The sequence below is a fragment of the Acipenser ruthenus genome, chromosome 5, assembly GCF_902713425.1.
Source record: "Acipenser ruthenus chromosome 5, fAciRut3.2 maternal haplotype, whole genome shotgun sequence".
NCBI lineage: Eukaryota > Metazoa > Chordata > Actinopteri > Acipenseriformes > Acipenseridae > Acipenser > Acipenser ruthenus.
Window position 1 is genome coordinate 45640117 of NC_081193.1, and position 21913 is coordinate 45662029.

The 21913-nt window shown below is 36.1% G+C and overlaps 1 protein-coding gene across 1 annotated transcript; it reads left to right on the top strand.

Annotated features, from left to right (window-relative positions):
• Positions 1-461: 461 nt before the first annotated feature.
• Positions 462-20779, top strand: LOC117402825 (beta-soluble NSF attachment protein). The gene is made up of 11 exons (XM_034004329.3): positions 462-687; positions 9736-9815; positions 10365-10481; positions 13009-13055; positions 13184-13261; positions 13756-13811; positions 14235-14319; positions 14559-14663; positions 14865-14933; positions 16101-16151; positions 18774-20779. The coding sequence occupies exons 1-11, from the start codon at positions 590-592 to the stop codon at positions 18873-18875; spliced, it is 888 nt and encodes a 295-aa protein (XP_033860220.1). The 5' UTR covers positions 462-589; the 3' UTR covers positions 18876-20779.
• Positions 20780-21913: the final 1134 nt, after the last annotated feature.

A 21913-nucleotide genomic window follows, 5' to 3' on the forward strand; every position in this document is an offset into this window, starting at 1 on the left:
TGCATAAACAAACAAAGAAAAAACTTTTATTTTTTTAAACAAATATGGCCATGTACTGACATTTGTTGTTTATAATATATTGTATTCATTCTTAACCATGGTTATATTTACTAAAATGAGACTTTACAGCAATAATGCAGAGGTATTAAGGTCATACAGCACAACATTATAGCATTTTTGTTTTAGGCAACAGTTTCCATTGCTATTCAACCACATGTGGATGGATTATTAAATGTGTTATGGTGAAGGAATGCAGTGAGATCCTCAATGTACTTCACATACATCACTTACTCTGTCAAGTCAATCCACTAATTCTGAGAATCATAAAGTGGCGGAAACAGCTGTGCACAGGCGGGTTATACGCAGACGTACCCAGTTTTCTGGGAGATGTAGTTTAATTTTCAATACGTCATACTGAATGAAATTCCTCCCAACCAAAGTTGCCGTCAACTACATTTCCCGAAACGCCTTGCAGTGCACTGCCGTGAGTAGGTTGAAGAGACAGTAAATAACCTCTCTGCTTGCAAGCTCTACCAGATAGACGCATATTTTAATTGTGTACATTTGTATCTCTAAGAAAATATACAAAATGGACAACTCTGGAAAAGAGAAGGAAGCCATCCAACTTATGGCAGAAGCAGAGAAGAAAGTTAAATCCTCACATTCATTTTTGGGAGGTTTGTTTGGGTAAGAAGGAGCTTAGGGCCGATATTTATTTCATTGATTATTAAGCTGGGGGAGGGTGCATTTGTATAAACCTTTTATTTTGAATGGCTTTCAGAAGATCTGTCCACTTTGCTTAATGTATAAAAAAATGAAAAGTACTGGTGTTTGTTGTTTGCAAAATCACTGTTACAGATTGGTGTCTTAAAAAAAAAAAAGTCGTGTAGCGTAGCTCGTACAATAAATACCTGTCTGGCCTTTCACGGTTCTATACAGAAAGGCATATTCAGTTTTCTGACGTATTCTCAATAGTATTTTATAAATGAAATACATTGCAAATCTTCTTGCCATTTTCATTTTTAGAAAATATACCATCGAAATGTTTAAATGTAAATTATTGAATACATAATATGAATTGATGTTACCACATTATTTTGATTATCAACAGTGATTTGAACCGTCGTAATATTTAAATGAAGAAATAGTAACTTAAAAGTCCAATAAATTATACACTTCCCCTAATAGGAAACATGCAAAATTAAGTCCAGTAAGATTTTTTTTCCAGAAACAGTATTTTGTGGAACTCGTGGACATTCTTGGTGGAAATGTATCATGTGAATTCAGAGTACAAAATAAAACATTACAATTATATTTTAAAAAAGCGAACTGGATGGATGTCAGTAAATTTAAAGTACAGGCCTAAGTACGAATGACTACTTTTTAAATGCTACTTATGTTTTTAACGTCACTCAAGAAAATAATCTGAAATATTTGTATTTATTCTCTTCTGGTTTATGCTAGGATATTGATTTTTTTTTTTTTTTTTTTTTTTGGCAAATAAAAATAATCCGCCCTTTTCATTATTTTACTTATGGCAGACGTTACTAGCAGTATGGATTTGACTGGCACTAATGTAATGGGCAGCTGATTTCACTGCTGCCAGTATCTGCACAAAACAAATACACCTTTCACTGAAAATAAAAGTACAATAAAATATTCACATTGTTCAGCCCTGATGTTAAACTACTGTTTGCAGTATTTTTGGGATTTCATACTGTTGGCAGTAAGATTTGTACTGGTGGTAAGCAAACCATTTATTGTCAGTAGATGTTCGCCTGGCTCGTCCTATAAGTAAGCTATGTTATAGTGTATTATTAGCAGCGTCCACACCCGAGCGACCATTTGCACAACCGGGTTGCTCCCGAAATAGCGCAAATCGGTTGTGAGCAATTGCTGTGTCCACATCTGAGCAATTACTTGTGCAACAAGGTTCCCGCGTTTTCAAGTTTCATTTTTTTTATGATAACTGAGGTTACAGGTTTGTTTTACATTTGTATTCCATCTACAAGTTGGAGTAGTTTTTTTGATTTATTTATTTATTTATTTATTGACAACTGAGGTAGACAAGGGACAAAAGTGTCAAGTTTAGAATTGTATTTATTTAATTTATTTTTTGACAACTGAAGTGACACTTTTTTTGGTCAGGTCGTAATGTGTCCAGTAATTAGAGGAAGAGTTGGCTGTTATTTTTTTTCAACTGTTATTTTAAATGCAATATTCCCTAAAGAAAAAACAAAGCCACGTAAAAGCTGGACGAAACAGTTTAATTTTACCGTCGACATTTTTAAAATTAGAGCTTCTTTGACAGGATATACAAGCCACGTAGTCAGCATTATAAGAACCAATCAGAGTTTGCAAATTGCCACGTGATTGCCTATGTCTACAGAAGTCGCTCTACTTCAAGCAACTGGATGCATCTGGTTGCAGGGGCGTCCACATATAAGCGACTTGGTTGCATGCAACTGGTTGTAGGGACGTCCACATATAAGCGACTGGTTGCATGCAACTAAGTTGCACAACTGATCGTTCAGGTGTGGACCCAGCTACATCCTTTTTTTTTTTGTCCCTTTTATTTCTGGTTCTTAGGTTTGAGATAATGAGTCAGCTGCTACTGTAAACAAGTAAGGTATACAGTGATCACATAACTAAACAAATAATGCTTTATTTTGCAGTAATGTACAATAGTCTGTCCAGCTGAAATGTTGCCAGTGGAATAGAGCCTTGTAGTGCTCTTGTGATGACACTATGCCTGTAAAGGTCCTTTCACAATGAGCGTGTCGCGTCAAAGTCCGTCATAAATTCTTTTTTTTAGAATACAATACATCCTATGGAGGCATTCACACTGGACGTGTCGTGTAAAAACGACGGCGTCAAAAATACACCTTGTCCTATTTTTCTGTGCGCGTTTGGGCGTAAATTTGTCTCTAGCCAACCACGCTCTAGCTGTCGCCCCCTTGTTGGCATGACAACAAACATCAACAGTAGCCCCTGCTGTATTTCATTAACACAAACAGAGACTTGCCTAATGAAAATTAGTGATTTAAAATGGTAGATATTGCCGAAATGAAAAATTCTTAGATAATGGAAACAAAAAGAGCTACAGTAAAGAAAACAAGAAAACTCTTTCAAGGATCAGCAACACAAAATGAGACCCGACATGTTAAAAAAAAAAAACCAAAAAAAAAAACACCTCCATCTGAATTAAATGAATACATGTATAAATATAATGTATATAATCTTTGTTTATGTATATTTTACATTATTTAATTTTAGGACAGATCCGTAAATGTCCAGTCATCAAAGTGCTTACTACTGTATTTATTTGTGGAGAATGGCATGAGTATAGAGCCCTGTGTTTCAAACACACTATCTTTAAACTGAATAGTTGTAAAAAGTTTAGTTTAAGATTAAGAACTTCAACCGTAGCCTACATATTTCAAATATGCAACACATTAATGGTTCTGTTCTGGATAGTGCTTTAGCGAACCACAAGTAAAGTACTATACTGTTGCTTGTTTTACTTATTTTGCATGTCTTGTGACTCAGTTAAAAAATGATGGAAGAGTTTGCGGGACCAGGAGAAAAACAAAATGGGCGGGCAGTAAGAAATCTAAAACCATGGAAATACATGCTGCAAATGCAGTTTTTGGAGCAGCCTTTGGAAATGAAAAGGTAGAGAAACATAAACAGTCAGCAGTAGGGTAATTATTATTATTATTAACACTAATAATTTTGTTCTTATTTGTGCTGTGCTCTTATTTGTTTTAACTATGGCTGTTTAGGTTTTTATTTTAAGGGACAGTGTGCCATCATACACATGGACGAGTAGTAATGAATAAGTTTATTAATTAATAATACATCTCGACTTCTTGTGCATCACAGGTTTGCAGTTTTTTGCGTTCTAATTATTTGAACGCCTTTGATGTGAAATCAACTTGACGGCGTCAAAATACTCTAGATGCTGACGCTTTGACACGACGCACTCAGTGTGAAAAGACCTTAACTCGATAGAACAGTAGTAACCGGTTGTATAAACTTAAAGTAAACAGTTAAGGGAATGCCAGAATACATATCTCAAGCCGGATTTCTCTTTGTGCTATGATTCCTGATGCAGAGGAGGGCTGTGACAGATTAAAAAACGGAAACATTTTGACTGAGATTAAAAACGTAATCATGTCATTTCTGTAATCAGAGAGTGGAGTCTGCTGACAGACAGGATTGCTGGTAGTGTTGTAATAAGTAGACTCGATCTCTCAACAGATTGCTATGCCTTATAATATATATACACACAGTGCCTTGCAAAAGTATTCAGACCCCTGACCAATTCTCTCATATTACTGAATTACAAATGGTACATTGAAATTTTGTTCTGTTTGATATTTTATTTTAAAACACTGAAACTCAAAATCAATTATTGTAAGGTGACATTGGTTTTATGTTGGGAAATATTTTTAAGAAAAATAAAAAACTGAAATATCTTGCTTGCATAAGTATTCAACCCCTGTGCTGTGGAAGCTCCCAGTTTACACCGATGAAAGAAATTGCCCTAACGAGGACACATTTATCTTACCATTGGCCTCCACCTGTGAACCATTAAAGTTGCTGTCACATTTTCTGGATAAAAACCCCACTGTTGAAGGATCATTGGTCAGGCTGTGAATCTGAAGGAAAATGAAAACCAAAGAGCTTTCTACAGAAGTTAGAGATAAAGTAATACAAATGCATAGATTAGGGAAAGGGTACAAAATAATATCCAAGTGTTTGGATATCCCAGTGAGCACAGTTGGATCAATAATCAGGAAGCTGCATCACACCACCCAGGCACTGCCAAGAAAAGGCCGTCCCTCAAAACTCAGCGCTCAAACAAGGAGACTTGTGAGAGAAGCCACAGAGAGGCCAACAATCACTTTGAAGGAGCTACAGAGTTCAGTGGCTGGGAGTGGAGTAATGGTGAACCAGTCAACCATATCAAGAGCTCTGCATAACACTGGCAATTATGGGAGGGTGGCAAGAAAGAAGCCGTTACTCAAAAAGTACCATCTGAAAGCACATCTGGTTTGCCAGAAAGCATGAGAGTGACCCAGCTGTGATGTGGGAAAAGGTTTTGTGGTCAGATGAGACGAAGATAGAGCTTTTTGGCCAAAACTCAAAGCGCTATGTGTGGCGCAAACCTAACACTGCCCATGCCTCAAGACACACCATCCCTACAGTGAGGTATGGTGGTGGCAGCATCATGCTGTGGGGATGCTTCTCATCAGCAGGGACTGGGCATCTTGTTAAAATTGAAGGAAGAATGGATGGAGCAAAATACAGGGAAATACTGCAAGAGAACCTGCTTCAGTCCTCTAAAAAACTGAAGCTTGGGAGGAAATTCACCTTTCAGCAGGACAATGATCCCAAGCACAAGGCCAAAGTAACATTGGAGTGGCTCAAGAACAAAAAGGTGAATGTCCTACAGTGGCCCAGTCAAAGTCCTGATCTCAATCCCATTGAGAATCTGTGGCACTATTTGAAAATTGCGGTCCACAAGCGTCGTCCAACCAACCTGAACAACCTGGAGCAAATCTGCCAAGAAGGATGGGCCAAAATCACTCCGACACTGTGTGCAAAGCTGGTACATACTTACCCCAAAAGACTTAAAGCTGTTATTGCAGCGAAAGGTGGCTCTACCAAATATTAATGTGTGGGGGTTGAATACTTATGCAAGCTAGATATTTCAGTTTATTTTTCTTAAAAATATTTCCCAACATAAAACCAATGTCACCTTACAATAATTGATTTTGAGTTTCAGTGTTTTAAAATAAAATATCAAACAGAACGAAATTTCAATGTACCATTTGTAATTCAGTAATATGAGAGAATTGGTCAGGGGTCTGAATACTTTTGCAAGGCACTATGTATGTGTATATATATATATATATATATATATATATATATATACAGTACTGCTCTTGACTGGAATTGCTTTGTATGTGCTTATTCTGCCTGTTGCAATCTGCAATCTGCCAATTATTTTGATCAATGTACTGTTTAAATTAGGGTTCTTTGTGTGTAAAGGTCCTTAAACTAAAATGAATCAAGGATCTTATAGAATGTAAGTGACCTTTTAGTCTATTTGATATTTGTGAAAATATGTAAAATAACAGGTAGGGCCCAACTTAAATTCTTGCAGCAGTACCACAACACCACAGACTGTCAAAAATTTACCATGGTGTCTGTAATATTGGTTATAAATTGGACACATTTAAACCTGTCCTGGAACCACTAGCATAATTGTATGGCATCCCTTCAACTTGTTAAGAGTTCCACTTACAGATTTGTAGTTTTTGTGTCTTTTAAAAATAGTTTCTGGGTCCCTGAGTGGCTCACCTGGTAAAAGCACGTCCCAGTGTGAAGCATGAGTCAAACAGTCAGGGGAGCGCAGGCTCACATCCTGGCTGCTCTTTGTTGGGGATTCTGGAGGGAATGTTGCATTGGCTATGGTTCTCCTATGGGTTCTCCCAGGGACTTTCTCCTCATCGTGCTACAGCAGACCCTACTGGCCTAGATGCCTAGTGAGCTCAAGCAGACACCTGAAAGGCTTTGTCCTCCAGAGGCCGATAGCTTGCTGAGATCCACTCTTGAGTTCCTGTATATAAAACAGAAAACTGGCTTGGTCGTGGGATCAAAGGATGCCCGCTGAGCCTTCAGGTCTCCTGAGCTGTGTGGGGAGTTGCTGCACTGAGGGGAACAAAAATAATTGGACATTCTAAATTTGGGAGAAAATCAGGGGTAAAACTCTAAATGGGGGAAAGAAAAAAAAAAACTGAAGAGCTGGTGGAATTATTGATACAAAGGATTAAACACTTATGGCTGGTTTCACAGGCCTAGATTAGCACAAGTCTTGAAATACCTGAAATGGTCCAAGTTTAGTGCTAATTGGGGTATGTGAAATGACATTAAAGTACTGGAACTAGAAATGAGGACTGTCGTTTTAAACAGCAGAGAGTAAATGTCGTGCCAAGAGCATGCTGCAGTTCCCAGCTACTGCAGTGCCCCATTGCTTAAAAACATTACTTTTAAGCTAGGGCTGCAATGAAGGATACATTTTGACCTTCGAAGGTTCAGAACACATTACCGAAAGAAGGTTCCAACCGTCGATGGTACTTATTTGAGTAATTTTACTGGTGGTGTCACCATTGCAACTTGTTTATATTTGATTGAAAATCTTATTATTTTACAGGTAATTTTATATAAATGGAATAAAACATTCACACATAGTTAAATACGTTATATAGAGCAGTAAACCTGTTTTTATAATTTAAATAAAAATAGACTTTATGTACATGTAATTGATGATGCTTGCTATGTATACAGTAAGCTTGCATTGCAGCAGCACCTTTATTGAGGCCAGTTAAAAGAACTGCACCGGACTTTGGCAAAACAAAGCTTTATTTATCAGTCACCGTTCCAGGCAGGTTGTCCGTTACAGTCACATTTTACTACCACTAAAAATAAAAATAATAATATGAACTTGTCAACTGACCCCGGAGATTGGTTGTGCCTCGATGATATAAGAACAGTCACTTGCACAGTTTGCATTCAACGTTTCTTTTGGTCATCTGGGAATTTAACAAAAAAATCCCAAACAGCAGAGGGTTTTCTAGACATTTCTTTCAATACCAGCTTACGCTATGCAATGCTTTGCTGTTGAGATGGTGAATGAAGAAATTAAAGCCTCTGGTTAACACAAGCTGGAGGAGGGGAGGAGGAGAGGGATGGTGGTCAGTTTTCAAAATTAAAATTATTAGTGTTAGCATATATATGTTTCAAACATTCTATCATAGCACTTCTCTTACAATGTTGTACACTATTGTAGGTATTCGGTACATATTTTACTGAAGCACTACAACCACTATAGGTACCGCCCCACTACTTTGGCATACTATACCCTACTCCATTTACGGCAGCAGTGCCACATAGAGTTGCTACGTATAACGATTTGATAGTGGATTTTAATACAACAACTTTTGTTTAAGTAATATGCATTATACAAATCAAAAGATCGAGTTTTGCATGCAAGTGAAAAAAACAAACACCTGACCAACCTTCGAAGGTTTAGAACTCCTTTAGAATTCATGGCTAGCGAACAATCCTTCGAACCTTTGAACACAGCCCTACTTTAAGCCTAAGTGGAGGTAATCTTGCTCTGTAGGAGGTGTGGTGTGATTAGTAAGCCCTTTTACGGAACATGATAGTGTCCACATTTTGTTTTAATTTAAGCGATGACTGGCACTTGCTTACAGTCTGCCTAGCATTACTGAATACCTGCTTACTAGAGACTGACATTGCCGAGATGCTTAATGCTACAAAAGATACAACTTGTTACCGGAGTATCCCAAACATTACTTTCTTTACTTTCTTGCCGTCTTACTTTTAGAAACTAATTGCCAGTCATCGGAAGGCATTGTAGTTCGATACAGTATTTCTAGCACAACACTCTTAACCTGCACTTACTTTGAAGACTCCTGCACAGATCCAGTATCACCAGTAAACACTCGCAGGGGGCAGGGCAGGGGGGGAGAAGGTGAGCTCAAATCGCATGCAAATTCAGTGAGTCAGACCTGAGAGGAGCAGAGAAGCTCTGCGCTTAATGCAATCAATTGTTGCCGATTCCAAATCTAATAAAAAAATTAAAATTTTCAGTTGCTTAAACCCTTTACACAAAAACGATGTACAGACTATTGTTAGTTGTCAAACGATACGATGCATTGATAAATCGATACATCGCCTCGGCCTTAGTATTTATTTCAGCTTTGATTGTTCACATTTAACTGAACCGTGAAGCTTGCAGAAACAAAAGGATAAGACCTTGTGGCATTTTGCAGACCCACTTACTCCCCTCTTTACTTCATCGCCTGTGCTTTACTTTGGATCCGCATACAGTAGTACTTGAGGACACTAGTGAAAATACGCTGATGTTTTTAACTTATAGTAATGTTTGTATCGTTTAAGAGCCGGTGTAAGAATTGATACAAATATTTACAAATTGTAGCATTGTTTGGCTGCTGTTAAGTGTGGCGTAAGCGCCCTATTTTTTTTTATTTTTTTTTGTCCAACCTGTTTTATTCATTAGCAGTCGTCTAGGGCAGGGTTTCCCCAATGCTGGTCCTGGGGGATCCCTGTGTCTGCTGGTTTTCATTCCAACTGAGTTCTCAATTACTTAATTGAGCTATTAATTAGCTTAATTGGACCTTTTTAATTGTTTTCAGATTTAAAAAGTTGGAGGTAACTATACAATTTTATAAGTAACTTGAATTTGACAACTTTTTAGGTTCTCAGAACAATTAGAAAGGTCTAATTAAGCACATTATTAGTTCAATTAACGGTTTGATTAAGTAATTGACAACTCAGTTGGAATGAAAACCAGCAGACACAGGGGTCCCCCAGGACCAGAAACCCTGATCTAGCGTAGTCTTCATTTTACTTGTTCGTCAGAGCTAAATGTAAGTGAAATGTTCTAAGGATCAAAGAGATTCTATATCTTAAAATCTGGAGGAGTGCTACAGTATCGCTGTGAGTGGTCTGTGGGTGCCAAAACAGAGAGATAAAGTATATGATTTAGGCTTATTGTATGCCGTAGTGCTATCTCCCTCATTTTAATGTCTGATACAGGCTACTTCTGTTACATGCATAGAACCAATTTAATGTCTAATTGTTTTAATGCTGATGCTCTTTCTAAATCATTTTTAGGGGAAACTCAAAAGTGGAAGAAGCATGTGAGATGTACGCGAGGGCAGCAAATATGTTTAAGATGGCCAAGAATTGGAATGGTAAGTTATTTTTTGGTTGTTTTTGAAAATAATAATAAAATATGTAAAGGTTGTTTTTCATTTTTTTTAGTACCAGAAGTTTATTTTACAGCGCACAACACAAAGTATTAAACATTTTAAATGAAAAGTTCAATAGATAGCACCACAGAGCCCCTTTGCATCTATAAATGCGGCAGTCTGACTGACTCTTTCTGTAAAAACAGACACTTTACAACTGGTGCGTTTTCTGTTCACAAAACACAACCAGCACCAAAACTTTGCTGTTATGTGGCATTCAAATAATTAATTCAAAAAAAAAAATATCCAACCCCATGGAATTCAGCCTTTCACTTGAATGGTCCATCAAAACCCAGACATTTGCACAGCGTTGGACGGTATTTTTCCTCACTAGAATCGGTTTCTTATAAAATGTAATTAAAAAAAAAAAAAAAAAAAAATGTATACTTTTATTTCTGAAAAATAAGACTTTTTTTCAGCTGGAAAGTTTGTTTTTGAGCTGTATGTAGTTGCCACTATTGAAAGGACCACTGGATTATTTTTTTATTTCAGCTGCAGGAAGTGCCTTCTGCCAGGCTGCCAAGCTCCACATGCAGCTTCAGAGCAAGCATGATTCTGCCACCAGCTTTGTAGACGCGGGGAATGCTTACAAGAAGGCAGATCCACAGGGTGAGAAATTTAAGTGTTATTAAAGCAAAGATCCGATTCTCTAGTACAGTGGTCAGCAATTAAATCTGACGGTGAGCCAAATGACCCGCTGGCAGTGGCAGAGCGGGCCACCTGCAATACCCCCCACCCCACAAAGAATGTGTTGAAAACAAACCAAAAAGGAAAAAAGAAGCAACAGTGATAGTATGTCTTTGTAACCTCCAAATAAATATTAGTAAAATAATCTGGTGTCTGTGTTGTATCTATTAAGAGACAGATTAGTTTAGTTCTGATATGTTGTAAGTGAAACGTAACTCAAAATGACTCCTAACGTGACAGACTTTATCGTACAGCTGAAAGACAGTTTCAGTGCTCGCTTTGACAACTTCAGCATTCCCAGGTACGTAATCGTTTTTGTCCGCGATCTGTTTTCAATCAACCCCGATGGTGATTTCTCATTTCAGAGAATTAATTTTTTGTTATTCTGCGTTCCTTTCTATGTAGAAATGTGCCGTTTCTCATTGAATTTGTCATAACACAATGAAGCATTAAAAATAAAATGTATGCTACTTTTGAATTGTGTTATGTTATTCTGCGTTCCTGTCTATCATATAAAGATTAGAGTACCATAGTGTGGCATAAATGTATCATCACAATCAGCAAGTACTGTACTTTGGAATTGATATTACAAAACACTTAATTTTCTGCTTACTCACAATAGATATATGAAGGTCATACGGGGAATCCCCCATGACAGCCCTCTTGCGGTAATATTAAAATGAAGTTCTGCTCAGCCCTTGATACAGCCCTGTCAGGAGGCATCTGCGGGCCAGATGACACTTGTCCGCGGGCCGCTATTTGCTGACCACTGCTCTAATATATACAGCTGTGACGAAAAGTTTTACATTACCTTGAGTCTTAGGATTAAGACATAGTAAAATTATAAATGAACATAATTTTGATCTTTTATTTAACATCATGTAATCAAAGAAAGTCTACCGGAAGCCATAATAGTAGTACAACATTTCATATTAGATTTCAAAATGTCACATTTTTCAGTTTATGGAAAACCGCTACAAAGCGGTATGTAATTGAATATGTTAACGTAGCATTATTCAGCAAGTTTCATTTAACTTTATGAAGCAAAATTTGTTAAATCTATAGCGTGATGCAAAACTTTTGGCCGTAGCCGTACAGGATCGAGTCTTAGATATTAGTAAACATTGTGGAGGCTTTGTATGACAAGAATCCCATTTATTATCAACTTGAAAAGGCTGGATCAACAAACTGTCAAAGCTACAGTAGTGGACCTGGTATAAAAACCTTCACTCACACAAGTGGAAAAGCTGCTGCTTCATCAAATTTAGCAGCCTATATCGGTCGATATTTAGTGGACATGCATATCTTGGGCTGGATTTCCAAATAAATGCTGACATGGTTTTATGAGCTTGCATATGCTTAACAGTCTATAAAGTCTGACATGCCTTTTTCCTCAAAGCATTCAGGATCCTGATGCCATTTTGTTTATTTGACTGGTTGCACCAAAGTCTTTGATTTATCATGCTCTTATTTTAAACATACAAAATCCTGCAGAGCCCAGTCATGGCTTATTGTTTAATGGGATGTGGCGGAGTGTCCCGCCCCTATTTATTATTCTTTGTATTTTTGTTTGCGGCGCGGATAAAAGCGCAGCGTCTATTATATTTAAAAACCCCGTGAGGATGCATGGCTGATCAGCTACTGATTATTTAACTAGCTGACAGTCATGCATCCTTACCAAACGCGTGCAGACTCTGGCCGAGGGATAATAAGATAATTAACAACTAGTTAATCCCTCGGCCAGAGTATATAAACCTGCAGCTCTCTGCACTCGAGGTTGAGTGTAGAGAGGAGAGTACGGGGAGCGGAGAGAAAGAAGGACAGTTAAAAACAATTGCTAAAACGTGCTGGAGTATCCAGCACGACACTTACTTGTTTGTTTGTTTGTTTGTTTGTTTGTTTGTTTATTCGTTTGGCCCTCGTGCCCTTTTGTTTTGTGTTTTGTTTAAATCTTTTGTTTTGTTTATTAATAAATACGCTGAGTGCTATTGCACTCAGCTTCAACCGCCCATCCATTGTTTTGGTTTCTACTTCCTGGTCCGTGACGTCACCACTGCGAGCCAGACTGTCACATGGGATTATGGTGTTTTGTGTTAAACTCATTATATCAACACGCAATAATGTCTTTGTTGCTGGTATTCAAAGCAGTGCTACCAACAATGTAATGTGGGATAGTTTAAGTGAGGCTACTATGCGTCAATGCTGTCTTAATGATTCTGCCTTTCAATTTGATATGTGGAAGAAATGTAACTTTTTCATTCTGATTTATTCACTTAATGTTGTTAAAGAATGACCCTCATATTAGTATCTATTTAACTAACTGAATTAGGATTCAAGTATTTCTGCCAATGAACTAGAGGGTGTTTATGTTCTTGCGCTTGTTCATTTGATTGTGTTGTGATCACTGTATTGATCTTTTCATTCCTCTTTCCAAATGCACACCCAATAGAGGCTATCAACTGCTTAAATGCAGCCATCGATATATACACTGATATGGTAAGAAACCTGTGAACTTGTAAACCTGGAGTAAAAAATGTAAATAGCCTCTGTCATGTATTGGCATGTTTGTGCTGAGGTTTCTATGTCTGGAGATTATCGCCTAATTTGTGAATTCTGATTCACAGGGAAGGTTCACTATTGCGGCTAAACACCACATCACAATCGCAGAAATTTATGAATCTGAAATGGTAGATATCGAAAAGGTAATATTTGTTTATATATAACCAGCTAAATGGAAAGAAACCACAAAAATGAAAATTGAGATGTACACTATAAGCCATATTTTAAAGCAAAGAATTGCTAGTTTCTGCAACTGTCTTGTTTCATTATTCTTAAATATCAAAATTGTTTTATTACTCTGTGTGCTATTTTATATTAACAAAGGAATTGCCCAACATGTTTGTTTACTTGAATTGCTATTAAGGTTTACAACTGATTTAATAGTATTCAAAAGATTTTTTTTGGTTTTTTTAAGTTAAACGTCTATAACCACCTAATACACCTTTTGGTAGGCCAATAAGCAAAACCAAACCGATAGAGCAATCAATGTCACAGAACACTAAATGGTAATACAGTAGCACTTCAAGGGAATTTTAGCACCAAGTTATGCAATGGCATAGATGATGCTACGGAAGGCAACAAGCAGAAATTGTAGCTTCTAATCATTGTTTCATTTTTGTATTCTTTTTTGTTCCAGGCAATTGCACACTATGAGCAGGCAGCAGATTACTACAAAGGGGAAGAGTCTAACAGGTTAGTGAGCCTGATGGCAGTACTTTTCCTTTCAAGCACCACTATGAAATAATTGCAGTGCTCCTTTCAATATTTCACGACGTGATCTTTCACAAAAGTGGTTAATTCACTATTAGGCCATGTTGACAATACATTCTACAAGTACTATATTTAACTGTAAGAGCCCTTGGTTAATTACCTGTTTTCAAAATGTCACATGTTTGATATGTAGTCCGATAGAAAAAAAGAAAACCCTTTTTAATTTGTTTGACCAGAACCTTAACAGAGCTTTGTGATGTAATTTATAACTTTATTTGATGCACGTAGTACCTGGAGCATGCAGATTTCAAAATGTGGAGGGCTTATGCTGAATATACTTTTGAGAAATGTTAACATGATTGGAGAGTATAATTTTCAATTAACAAGCTCACGTCTGTGTTTTAGTTCGGCAAACAAATGTCTGCTGAAGGTGGCTTCATATGGTGCACAGCTAGAGCAATACCAGAAGGCTATTGAAATCTATGAGCAGGTCTGTGTTTTGAATGTGTATTAAAACAAGTATATCTTTTAACATGTTTAATTTAATAGTGTCATTGCTAGAATAAGTTTGCCTGTCTGAAACCATGCAATCTAGTATTTTAAGAAAAAACAAAATAGACCATTACTGTATTCCTACAGCTTAAAATAAATGAATGTAAAACAAACAAAAAAAGCAAACACATACAAATAAACACCTTTTATACATATTTTGTATCTTTCTACATCCAGGTTGGGACCAATACTATGGATAACCCCTTACTGAAATATAGTGCAAAAGAGTATTTCTTTAAGGCTGCACTGTGTCATTTTATTGTCGATGAGCTAAATGCCAAGGTGTGTACTGTTTGATCTTTATAAATTATTTTCATATAAAATTATTGCCAGTACCTTTTATGTTCTGCATTTTATGTTCTGTGAAAACTAAAATCTTGGGTACAATCATCAGTGTATACCTTTTGAATGCTATTTTGCTCTGTTGTACTATTTTTATGGTCTGATGTGGGTTTTTTGGGGTTTTTTTTGGTTGGTATTTAGCTTGCTGTTGAGAAGTATGAAGAAATGTTTCCTGCATTTTCCGATTCAAGAGAATGCAAGCTGTTGAAGGTACATTAGATAAAATTGCCAGCTATACTTGAATAAAGACATTGAATAAGAATATTTGCCACCAGACCCGGTGTGTATTTGAGACCGGCATTTATATTAGCATTATCATTAGCTTCACATGCTTCATGCGGTCATTGAGAAGCCACTAACATTCCAGCAACTTTAAGAGGTTGTGTGTCAGTGGGAACTAAGTAACAGTTTTGTTTTATAACAAAATTACATTGCATTGTACACCCTCAAGTATAAAGCGAAAGTACTATTACGGTCTTTTTATATACACTGGTTAACAAGGATACGGTATGCAAAACGCTGGAAAATGAACAAGAAGTAGTACGAATTTGTATTTAAAAATTGAATAGATTTACTAATAATAATAATTATTATTATTATTATTATTATTATTATTATTATTATTATTATTATTAACAGTTAAATCCACTGACAGCCATGTAGATATCAGAACACAGGCTTGTAGACTACGCTTACAGTACGATAATACAAACTTCTAAAATGGTTTTTAAAAATGAATAAAAGCAAGAAGTATTATAAAAAAAAAATAATGTGTTTAATCTCAAACTTGTACATTGTTATTACAACAAAACACTTTAAAATTCACCAAGAGGTTTGTATCTGGCCTACTTTCAGCACGCTTAAAATAAAATAAAATAAAAAATTAATGTAATAACTGCATTAAACAAATATGCATTACATGTAGGCCTACCTTAAATTATGTTTTCTATTATTATTATTATTATTATTATTATTATTATTATTATTATTTATTAATCCTGAGAGTCACTTTCATCGCTGTCACTTTTATTAGCAGTTCATTATGCTCAAGCTCCACCTCAGCTTCAAATGCAATGACAGAGACCCGCTGTTTAATAGAGACCCCATGTTTATTTACAATATTTGCCAGCAGACCCGGGGCATATTGGAGACAGGCGATTTATTTGAGACCCAGCAATTATTTGAAGTTTTATGGTACACATGACTCCCCAGTTCACAGGCCTTTACCTCCTGCATGTTATCACCCTCATCTGTGTCTGGGTGGTGAGGATATTTGATAGGTGAAGTAACCCATACTGTGCAAGCCATCTGGCATGAGCTGTGAATAATATGCTGTCATTGTAACTCTATTCATTGCTTTGTTTTGTGTTTTAATAGAAACTGCTTGATGCTCATGAAGAGCAGAACAGTGAAGCCTTTACTGAGGCGGTAAGTGCCATTCTGATTGATCTGCAGCATGACCTACCATGTGTTAAAAAAAGAAAACCTAACCACTATTGTAAGGTCCATGTGGTTTGTTTAACTATGTCTGTAAAATTTAGATTTATTTAAGAAATATATTGTCAATTTAATAGCAACTAATTTGCTTGGGAGGGCTTTGAGCATAATATATACACATTCTCTGTGTAAAAAAAAAAAAAAATTGTTCTGAATGCACCTTTTATCTAATCTCCATTTGTGACCCCTGGTCCTTTTTTGTTTCTTTTTTCAGGTTGAAAAAAAAAAAAAAAAACACAAACAAAATCGTGTGTGTGTGTGTGTGTGTGTGTGTGTGTGTGTATATATATATATATATATATATATATATATATATATATATATATATATGTACACATATACACAGTGCCTTGCAAAAGTATTCAGTCCCCTGACCAATTCTCTCATATTATTATTTTAAAACACTGAAACTCAAAATCAATTATTGTAAGGTGACATTGATTTTGTTGGGGAAATATTTTTAAGAAAAATAAAAAACTGCAATAACAGCTTTAAGTCTTTTGGGGTAAGTATGTACCAGCTTTGCACACAGTGTCGGAGTGATTTTGGCCCATCCTTCTTGGCAGATTTGCTCCAGGTTGTACAGGTTGGTTGGACGACGCTTGTGGACCGCAATTTTCAAATAGTGCCACAGATTCTCAATGGGATTGAGATCGGGACTTTGACTGGGCCGCTGTAGGACATTCATCTTTTTGTTCTTGTGCCACTCCAATGTTGCTTTAGCCTTGTGTTTGGGATCATTGTCCTGCTGAAAGGTGAATTTCCTCCCAGCTTCAGTTTTTTAGAGGACTGAAGCAGGTTCTCTTGCAGTATTTCCCTATATTTTGATCCATCCATTCTTCCTTCAATTTTAACAAGATGCCCAGTCCCTGCTGATAAGCATCCCCACAGCATGATGCTGCCACCACCATACTTCACTGTAGGGATGGTGTGTCTTGAGGCATGGGCAGTGTTAGGTTTGCGCCACACAACGCTTTGAGTTTTGGCCAAAAAGCTCTATCTTGGTCTCATCTGACCACAAAACCTTTTCCCACATCGCAGCTGGGTCACTCTCATGCTTTCTGATGGTACTTTTTGAGTAACGGCTTCTTTCTTGCCACCCTCCCATACAGCTCAGTGTTATGCAGAGCTCTTGATATGGTTGACTGGTTCACCATTACTCCACTCCCAGCCACTGAACTCTGTAGCTCCTTCAAAGTGATTGTTGGCTTCTCTGTGGCTTCTCTCACAAGTCTTCTTGTTTGAGCGCTGAGTTTTGAGGACGGCCTTTTCTTGGCAGTGCCTGGGTGGTGTGATGCAGCTTCCACTTCCTGATTATTGATCCAACTGTGCTCACTGGGATATCCAAACACTTGGATATTATTTTGTACCCTTTCCCTAATCTATGCATTTGTATTATTTTATCTCTAACTTCGGTAGAAAGCTCTTTGGTTTTCATTTTCCTTCAGATTCACAGCCTGACCAATGATCCTTCAACAGTGGGGTTTTTATCCAGAAAATGTGACAGCAACTTTAATGGTTCACAGGTGGAGGCCAATGGTAAGATAAATGTGTCCTCGTTAGGGCAATTTCTTTCATTGGTGTAAACTGGGAGCTTCCACAGCACAGGGGTTGAATACTTATGCAAGCAAGATAGTTCAGTTTTTTATTTTTCTTAAAAATATTTCCCAACATAAAACCAATGTCACCTTACAATAACTGATTTTGAGTTTCAGTGTTTTAAAATAAAATATCAAACGGAACAAAATTTCAGTGTACCATTTCTAATTCAGTAATATGAGAGAATTGGTCAGGGGCCTGAATACTTTTACAAGGCACTGTGTGTGTGTATTAATTTATTTATATATATATATATATATATATATATATATATATATATATATATAATATATATATATATATATATATATAAATTTTTTATACAGCCTGTCAAATACTGTGTCGCCGGGCTTTACTAAGTAACCACAGGATATAATTAATTTCCAACACAACTAACAACCAATAATCATCTCTCCTGATAAACTGACATTTTGTGCAGCCTGTCAAATGCTGCGTGGGCGGTCTTGACGGGATACAGTTAATTTACAAAACACCAACGCCACCAATTTTTTCTTATACAGTCTTATGCAAATGCACACAAGAAAGAAACCCCAAGTGCAACGCCTAATTGATAGCTGTCATCGTTCGACAATTCATGCCATTTTTTAGATAATGACACAAACTGTTTCTTTCCAGTTAATGATATAAAACGTATTTGTCCTGTAGTAAACTATATGCATTTGTTTAAATGTAAAGAACGACTAAATGTACAGTATTAAAACACTGCTCTTTAATTCACCGTTTGTTTTCTTTCTTTTTTTCTTGCACTTGTAATGTGCTGTCATAGGCAAAAGTGAAACTCAGTTTATATCAACCCACTTTATCATGAATTATGCCTGCATGGCAATCATGATATAAAGCGGGTTGATAGATATTCCTCATCTGTATTTTATATAATATTCATACTTTGACAAAAAAACATGTATTTATCAATCTTATCTATCTGTCTGTTAGGTCAAAGAATTTGATTCTGTATCTCGCTTGGACCAGTGGCTAACTACCATGCTGCTTCGTCTTAAAAAGACTATCCAGGGAGATGCAGGGGACCTCAAGTGAGAAACTAGAGGATATTGTGGCATGCTGCCTAATTTATTACATTTTTGTTTTGTGCAATGGCCCTGTGACCATTATTGGGTACATGATATGTTCAGTGCTAATAGCTGCATTTTTATTTCCTTTAAACCAAAACTCTTGTATTGTTGAACCAAGCAGTGATCCAGGAGCTGTTTACCCCTTTGTTTTCCCGAATTACACTTAAGAATAAGGAGTGAGATAAATGTAGTCTTCCCCTCAAGTGCTTCTAACTACAAATCATCACAGTTTATGAATATGTAGCCTTGACAGTATTGTACTGGCAACTAAGAAAAATCGCATTCCAGAGACAAACGTTCCAACTGGTTAAAATTCAGAGGCTTTCCCCTTTCTCATATAATTACATTTTTATATGGTACTGGTGCAAGTCTTGCGTGATGTACAGTTGTAATTATTTGATAGTTTGCAGTGGGATTAATCCGTATATTTATATATTAATATAATATAGATTTTAAAATGAACGTCCGTTTTTTTCCATTTTGTTGAACTATGCTGTGTAGAGAAGGACTGTTCATTTTTTACTTTGCTCATGTTATGAGTATTTATTGAGGCCTGTTTGCAGTTTTGATGGACTGTAGAAGCCTGTTTCAGTTTTTACTATTTTTATGATACGGTAAGCCTGGCTTTTTTCCCCCCTTTTAACAAAAACCTTACAGATGCAGATTTTGCTTACTGTGTGTTTCCATCAAAAGCAGTCCTGCTTTGGTGCTAAAATGGTCTTCGTTTGTCTAGTTATTCTAGGATGGAAGTAGGGGGCACAATTGTACAGGCCATAGTGATTACAAAATCTGTAACATAGTTTTGTGTCGTAAAAACTTTAAAGCAAAAAAGATGATATAAATTAACTTATGAAAGAGCAAAGTTTTAAAAACACTAAATATGCCACCTAAACATCACCAAATATATATAGTTTTTGCTCAACTTGGATTCAGCAGGCCTATGAAAGTAATACTAGTCTGTTTTAAATATATAAAGCTTCCCGTAACATATTTAAATGCATTGAGAAGCACAAAGACTGTTCATAACACAAGAAATGTTACCATGCAAGTAAGAAAATGGTAAATCCAAAATTAGATATGCATGGGATGGTGCCAGACCCATTTGATTTGTTATATTCATTTTCTTTAAGTACTGTACAACAGAGAAGGTTGTTGATGTCAGAATATGCATATCAAAGTATGCCCTAAATCCTACAGCAACACATCCTAAATCCTAGTGTAGCACTGGGTTATTCCATTTTAAATGTCTCTGCTCCCCAGACCATTCACTTTTCAAGCAAGTTTGTAAACTGCCTGTTCATAGAAACCTGTTTCATCAGTGTTGCCACCTTACATATTTTGTTTTAAGACTAAAAATGACTGCCAATAGTAAGAGAAATTTAAATGTGGCATAGACTTTATTCAGTTTCTTACTTGATTTACAGATGTTACTTTTAATAACTGATTACAGTTAATTTGCTTAAGCTTGTGATTTACAGTTTCTGTCAAATTAGAGTATTTTTGCACAGTTGTGAAAAAATGCATTCAAATCCTTTTGATGTCATCAGTGTAATGGAAATCACCTCAATGTACAACATGTTTATTGTATCAGTGTATTGTGAATTTGTGTACCTGTTACAAAATGCTATCTAGTGTGTATCACTTAGTATTGAGTGTGTAGCATGTTATCTCATAAAATGTAAAGTGGTGTTGACCGTATTGAAGCTGTTTCAAACAAAAGAACACAGATAATCCATCCGCTTAATCGTTTGCTGTTCCTCATCATGAAGTCTCTTCTAAATGTAATGAAATTGTCTTTCTCTACTGGCTGTAGCAGTGTCAATTTGTGTTAAACTGTACAGTAATAATAATAAAAAAATGATCCAAGAATAGTGGTGGTGTTGAATTTGCACTGACTGAAAAGTCCCCTATTAATAAGGACTGCATACATCCAATGAAATAATTAATAAACACATATAATTGTTCCTTTTAACATTATTAGTTTAAAAATAATTGAAATTTGTGTTTGAAGTCAGATAAACCTAACTGAACAGTAAGTATGTTGGTCTTTTGGTTGACATGAATACATCTGCAATTTTAAATAGTTATAAACAGAACAGTTTATTTTAATGTGTCTGAAAAGAGAACATGACACACATGTACATATACATTTTGTCACATGCAACACTTCGCAGTCATGTCAGTATTTATATTTAAGGATGGTATAACATGATATTAAAGCATGTGGAAGAGAATGGTGTAACTGGCATTGGGCATCTAAAGAGGCTCTATGTGACAATAGCTATGCTCAAAAGCATTCTCAGTGACTAGGGCCCAGAAAAATTCACAGCAAATTTTAGAGGAACTGAATTGGCAGCAATTCAGCCCTTCCTCTAGAATAATTCAGTTACGAACAATGACTAATGACCAATTATGAAATTATTTCTAAAAATGACTGACAATTGTTGCCATAAAAAAAAAGTATACAACACACGTTTTGCTGAATATAGCAAAAAATAAATAACTGGACCAAAAGCATTTGGTAAAAGAACTTTAAAAAATAACTGATTTGATGTAAAATAACAATTGCAGAATTAATAAATACATTCTATGCACAGTCAAAGTCCTGATTTAAAAACATTCAACTGAGTTGCTGGAACATGTACTATTGTACACACCTGGATTCAAACAGCTCATGGGTTTTTGAAAGCTGCAAGGGTTCCACTCCAGGGGTATTAGTTATTTTGGAAATAATTCATCTACTAAAATATAATGCAGCAGGGTGGATTGGGTTAAGGGTATTTTTTTTTATTAAGAAAAATGTTTTATTAATGTTGCTGTATTTTTGTAAATGGGATTATATTTTAGACCCTGCTCCACAATAATTGAAATAGGAAATTAGTATCAAATGATTTTGTATTGTAAGAAGCGACTGTTAAATTTGACCGGGACCATGTAGAACATTTGTAGTATCAGGAAATTAGTTATCTATGTATGTAAAATTAAGAAGTCACTGATAAACTC